The sequence below is a fragment of the Priapulus caudatus genome, unplaced genomic scaffold (genome assembly GCF_000485595.1).
Source record: "Priapulus caudatus unplaced genomic scaffold, Priapulus_caudatus-5.0.1 Scaffold1338, whole genome shotgun sequence".
Classification (NCBI taxonomy): domain Eukaryota; kingdom Metazoa; phylum Priapulida; class Priapulimorpha; order Priapulimorphida; family Priapulidae; genus Priapulus; species Priapulus caudatus.
Window position 1 is genome coordinate 42,672 of NW_014578399.1, and position 6,640 is coordinate 49,311.

Sequence of the window (6,640 nt, forward strand, 5' to 3'; positions counted from 1 at the left end):
AACCTACCCATCACCAAATGTTCCCACTGGTGAGCCCATGACCTCGCTGCACAGTGTGTCGACGATAGGTGGTACATTTTGACCAAGAAACTTGCAGACCTTGACGAAGCATGGCCAGTGGTTTTCCATGCCCAGAACATGTATCAATCCAGAGCACGCAAGTTCACTGAAGTTCTACAAGAAAGAAAGGATATGGAATACCACAGCAAACCTGAATAACATTTACAGAAATTGCCATCATTCACTGAACAAAAATACGAAATAGTCAAAATTTAAGAAATAACATTTTTCAGGGTTGAGTTACATTTGAAGAGATTATGCTAAAACACAAAACTGCAAAAAACGCAGATCCTGTGATTTCAAAACACCAATTATTATATCATAAATAATATACAGTCAAACTCGCACAAAACAACAGGGAACATTTATAGTTAGAGTTATGTGAAGTACACGAGTTATCGGCTAAATAACGTACAACTAAAACAAGTCGTACATTAATTGAAAAATTTTACGAGTTGTACAAATTAAAATTAACATATTATTCTGTGAATATATTGGATGAATGGCTATTTTTAGAACATCGTTACACAATTGACCGTCGGATTTAGTACTGTTTATCGGGGACATTCCATGGAAGTGTGGGGTATATTGGTAGCATAATTAACATATAACGTATGGACAGTGAAATTTACTTGAAAATACGTTAGTTGCACCGGGAGAGAATAACTATGACTTACGTATTTATACGACTTGCAAATATACTTGTAGATTTTTTTAAAGCTATTATTTAATCAAAATTGTTTGGGACTTTCAAACTACAACACATTCGCAGAAAAAGAAATGTCTCTACAAAATAAACGAGAAATTTATACTACTAATGTAAAAACAAACAAAGATGTTCTACCGTTTCCAAAACCGACTGCACGAACGGTCTCAGAGCCAATGAAATGTTGCCAGCAGTCACCGGTGCATCTGGTGCTGTTATTAACCTTTTAAAATAAAGAATGCCATGGTGATTTGTTTGAAAATATATTAGAAATAAGTAACGTAAACTCAAGTTCTTAGTATACATAAAACAATAGTTTCAGCAACTCTATGTAATGAATTTATAACTTATAACTCATAATGACTAATTTTGCCACAGTCCATAACATTGTATTTGACAAATATTGCGGTGATACAGTGTATAATCTTAACTGATAAATACATACACAGTGCCTTCAGTCCTTTGCTTGGCAAACTTGCGGGCAGCAGATCTTAGAGAAATGGTTTTCTCATGTTGAAAACCTTGTACTTGTATCGGCAGTATGCCACGAAATTTCTGTATTCTTTCTCCAGAATACGTGCCAGCGAGGACACCGTACTCGGACCTTTAAAATAAAAAATTGTTCAATAATCATGTATTAAAGACACATTCCTATAGTAAAAATGAAAGCATATAGATAGAGGAGGGCTGTACACAAACCTGACAGCATGCTAGTAAATTTTGCACTGAACTTTCATGTTTGTTCTCAAGAAGTGGAATATGGTCTCTTTGGTGTTTTACATACCAATGCATAAACGTCTACTATTCATTACTAAATTGCATAACTGAAAGATAATTCGGATTCCTTGAACTTATTCATCAAAGCTGACTTAATTTAATGCTCTGCACACCTGAACATGCTCAAGTTAAAATATTTTTTTATTCATGCTGTAGCATTTACAGTGGTTTCTTATTGTAATTGTTAGGTTAATGGACAAAAGTGAAACCTAATCAACTTGCAGCATTTGATAGCACTATAACTAATAGCACTGCCAGTTTTAGTTACCTAGCATGACACGACTCTCCGAAATCACCCGACCTCTTGCGGCACAACAGGCATTGGCGGCTTTCTGCCAAACACACATTCATACGGCGTCATCTTAATCACCCTCGAATATGCTGTATTCATCTGATCTGTAATACACAATATATAATATAATGTAATAATGGTAATCGATCGAAAGCTTTTAAACGTTAAAAAAAATCCTACCTTTGTGTTTTAACAAATATCAGTGTCATGTACTGGGGGGAAGTGTGTACGTCATCATAAATATTATCAGAAAACAATACATTTATGTAATTGTAGGAGTGTAACTGGAGTGCACTCACTGTTGCTGTGAAGCTAGGAAAAGAGCCCTCTCGCGATCTGTGTACTTCTGTAGGATTAGGGTTAGGGTTTCAGTAAACGGTTAACAATAGGAACAGGAACAGTTATGAATAATTGTAGTGCGTAACATGCAGAAATCGATTTTTAGCAATTATCTTAAAAACCATTGACTTTTGGATATGAAAATGTATTACTGACCCCCATAATGTGGCCATTGCGCACATTTTGAGTGGTCGGGCAACCTCCTAGGTCAACGGTTCTGTAAGATACAGTCACGATGGATGGTAGTACTTCGCCTCGAAAAGGGCGTGGCCCAAAAAGGTATTTCGCCGTCAGTAGGAAATTGTTGTACCAACCAAATATTGTTCCTGGACCTTCAATTAGTGGATTCTTGAAGAGTTTAGGTCTGGACATAAATTTGCATACTAAACCACCATGAGCTACTAGAGTAATAGCCATGCAGGGAATAAAATTGAACGTTTGCCTACGCAATATTTAGAAAATAAAGTGATAATTTGAATACCTTCATGTCTGTGTTTTTTTCACCCATGTGCCCAGTAGCTTCGTGCACTGCTGATATAGTTTCATAGAAATCCTCTATACAGATTACTGTACGGTGACCACCCGTCAGCTAGAAATATAAAAATTTATTATTGGGCATAGAAGATGTATGCTTTTGTTTCAATACCATTAAACTTGTATAAATTTATAAACAAAGGCGCAAATGAATGTCATTATTTTCTAACTGCAAGGCAAGTAGAAAATTTACCAAGGTGATACCGAAACATGTTTCCAACAGCGAAAACCTCAAGAAGACCATTATTTTTAATTGACAAGAATGACCTAATAATCTTTAATAGTATTTTTGTTGAAAATGGCTAGAAAACTTGGTCTACCAAGCACTGACGAATCCTGTGAGCTGTACTGGACATCGATTCTATATAAGTAGAGAAGTCTACAAGTAGAAAGCTTTAAATGAGAAAGATTTGCTTTGAATGTGGGTAGAATATGGAGTTTTACCCATCAGTTATTAAGGAGTTTATAGAACGCCCGTTTTACGATGGCACTCGGTCAGGTATGTATATTGGTACCAGTGTCTCTAATCTAATCCAGACTCTGAATCCGGACTGAGATTCCTTGTGTAGAGGCAGCTATGGTTACCTAATCCAAGTCTAGAAACCATATTTTTTGTGTTAGTTCTAAAACCTAGCACCTACACTATAGTTGTTAATAACGTGTTGCCGAGGAATATTTTTCACTTACCGGTACTGGACCAACATTAGTGTCCTTCTCTTGCTGATGTTTTTTGGACGGCTTGACTGGCACCATTGTCGTATAGTGTTTTGGCCGTGGGTGAAACTGTTAGGTTCTACTGCCTACGAACCGATCTTCCACGCTACACCATCAAGACCTCTGTTGGGTGATTCTGGTTCGATTGAGACAGAGGAACTGTCACCAGCTGGTACTGGCGTTGCTTAATCTGGAAAAGTAATAGAAACCAGTTCTTATCTTCAAAACTAAAAACGTTTCACATAAATATATGCCAGTTTTGGTTTTGCATTTTGTCAACAGTTGTTTATAAGATGATTTTTTTATAACATTTCTATACCGAGTTTCTCACTAAATCACCACCTGCTACATGACATGTTAGTACTTTTTATAACATGTCATTTGACGTCATAGACAATGGGCATACCCAAGACGGAGTTTACCAAATTAAAAATCATACTAGGCCATGCGTGGAACATGTTGTGTAGTGTGCATGGGTTGCAACCAGGCACCTACCTATAGGTCACGTACTTGTTAAATATCCTCCCTAATATCCTGCGCACATGGGAGAATTTCTGAGCAACTTTTGTTGCAGCAAATAAATTATATAATAATCATAATTCCTAAGTTTATAAGTTGATAATAGGTTGCTGGTTTGGGCAATAATAATTACCCAAACAAGTGCCGCAGTGCGACAGGGCTCATCTGGTATCTGGTGTTCTGCTGATAAATTCATTTGTGCATAGCAAGACGTCTTATACATTCATTACTGTATGATACAGTATGTATCCAAGGAAACAAAACACGCAGTGGCTGGAGGTACGGTAGCCGTCGGTCGTTGAAGCCCCTTTTTGGCGTTAGGGTTAGGATTAGGGTTAGGTTTAGGGTTAGGGTTAGGGTTTCTAGCTCATCTAAACTCTCAAGTCGTGAATTATTTTCCCACGGTTATTTCGAAATCTGGCGCCACCGCCGCCATCTTTGTCTCGTTAAGTATGAAAGCGAATGGACTCCCGTACCCTAGCCTCGAGACATTAAGATACGGCTACCGTACCCGTAGCCACTGCCCACAAAACAACATGCAAAAAGATGCGTGTTTCTTTTTAAGTCTTCATCTGCATGAAAAATTAAGAACCTACTTTAAAATCTTAGCCTAAAACAGGTTCTTATGTAAAGGGGTCTAAATGGGAAATTTTAGCCTAAATGTTCTTAAAATCTATGTATTACTGTACTCTGATTATACTTATAGATACTAACTGATTATACTTATAGACTGAGTCAATGATATAAGAGCTGTCCCCAATTCATTTTCGCAATGTGCCCCTCCGCTCCCCAACCCGTCGCAACACCCTCACTCCCCCACCCCTCGCAACACCCTCACTCCCCCCACCCTCGCAACACACTCACCAACACTCCTCTCGATTTTAAAGGGCCTACCTCCATATTGACGAAAATGACAGCTAGGTCTCAATTCTGGACATGCTGTCTGACTCTATCCTTGAAGTTGAACCGTGCGCGTGTGCAAATGTGCAAATGTGGACAGTTCCTGTCTGAGTCAGAGTCTTATAATATATATATCTAAATTATATATCCTTGGCTAGACAATATACTATCAGTATCAGTAATAATAGCTATTATCCATCAAAGTTGTACTATTTCGCTACTCTCGCTATTATTACTAATAATATTTTCCTGTAAATGCCTTGTCCGCACGCAGACGTTTATAACTCGGCTTTGCTAATCTGAGGGTGTGGGTTTAACCCATTACTGGGGTCTGCGTCTGCTCGGACTAGTAAATGCCGTTCAATTGCTCCTCTGCAACACACAAGTACACCGCACGCACGCCGCTGTGCACAAACAACCACTATATAGATGTTTGACTATCTCAGGGTGCGAAATTAACGGGAGTTTCGGAGTCAAATACGCCCTGATTTACTGCCGGACTCCCTGATTTGACATATGCAGGAGTCCGTGTGACTCCCTGAAAATTCTGCGATACTAACTAGTTCGTTCCGGAGCACGGCCTCGCAGAATTACTGTATTTTTTTCAGCTAATGTCCAAGAAAATTTGCAGACGTGCAACTGCATGAATCTTAAAAATAAGCACATGCGTTATTGTTAATCTTTAATTTTGAACCTCAGACTGCGGACTCCCTCATTTTGCTGCGGACTCTCTCTTTTTGTGAGTAGGGAGTTTAGTCCGTTGGACTCCCTTGTTCAAAAGTCAATTTCTACCCCTGCTATCTACTCTGATTATAGATACTTGCTGATTATCGGTATAGTTATATAGACTCTTATCTATATTTTTTATTGTTTGTGTATAGCTGCGTGCATGCTGTGTACTTGTGTGTGTACAACTGCATTTTGTGTTTATTTACCATCATTTTATTAGCGAAATGTTTCAAGTGCCTGTGCTCACAACTAGGCTTGTAGAAAGTGATAAACTCGAGCAATAGGAAAAGCAAATAAAGTGTTATTTTTAGCTCATCTGCCGTGCTTGTAGAATCGCATGATTGTCCATCCGTGCGTCCGTCCGTCCGTCAACAGTTGGGCACAAATCTTAACCGCTCGACGTACGGTCACGATATGCAGGACGTGGGGGGGTAATCCGAAAACGAGTTGGGATGTCGAAGCTGGGGGTCAAAGTTCACAGGTCAAAGGTCAATGGGGTAGAGAGCAGATTTAGACATTTTCTGAGGACAATGGTCTGACTGAGGCGATTGAAAAACTTTTTTGCTTCAGCGGTGACCTAACCATTTTTATGGCTTTATTGAAAGGACCGTGAATGTACTTTCCGCTGACATGCGAAGAGTAAGTGTCGGATAACCTTTTGACCCTCAAGAGGAGGGTTAAACATTGATTTGTTGACTGTTAACAAAGGACTGAACTGCTTTTGCTATTATTAAGAGCCCATACCTGTGTGAATGTGGGCTACAGTTGCACAGTTTAATTGCAAAGGCAAATGTTTGTTGAACAAGGTTTACGCTCCTTAAATCATATCATTTTTCTAAAGCAGTCTGTCTATAGCACCCTGAAGGCTGAATCAGTGAATGCTCGTGTGGGTAGGCAAAAACACGGGGGCAGCCCATGGCTGGCACGCTTCTAATCATATTGTTGCCTGCCAACCTGCAATGCACATGTGTCTGCAATGCATAGAGATTAGGTGGGTGCGAAAGTGTAGGCTGATATATTTGTTCCAATTGGCTTCGAAAGTCAAACAGAATAAAGAAGACTTATGTAAT

General features: G+C 38.9%; 2 protein-coding genes across 2 annotated transcripts in view; both read right to left on the reverse strand.

Moving 5' to 3' along the window:
* LOC106816294 overlaps positions 1–2,101 on the reverse strand; it is a 5,714-nt gene extending 3,613 nt beyond the window's left edge. The window contains exons 1-3 of the mRNA XM_014820876.1: positions 1,812–2,101; positions 1,212–1,370; positions 905–989 (exon numbers count right to left, since the gene is read on the reverse strand). Of these exons, the coding sequence (XP_014676362.1) occupies positions 905–989; positions 1,212–1,370; positions 1,812–1,894 (327 nt within the window). The 5' untranslated portion in view covers positions 1,895–2,101. The remainder of the gene's footprint in view (positions 1–904; positions 990–1,211; positions 1,371–1,811) is intronic.
* A 1,506-nt stretch (positions 2,102–3,607) lies between these two features.
* The window catches only part of LOC106816291 (multiple epidermal growth factor-like domains protein 9), a 16,780-nt gene continuing 13,747 nt past the window's right edge, over positions 3,608–6,640 (reverse strand). Inside the window, exon 3 of the mRNA XM_014820874.1 lies at positions 3,608–3,612. Within this exon, the coding sequence (XP_014676360.1) occupies positions 3,608–3,612 (5 nt within the window). The remainder of the gene's footprint in view (positions 3,613–6,640) is intronic.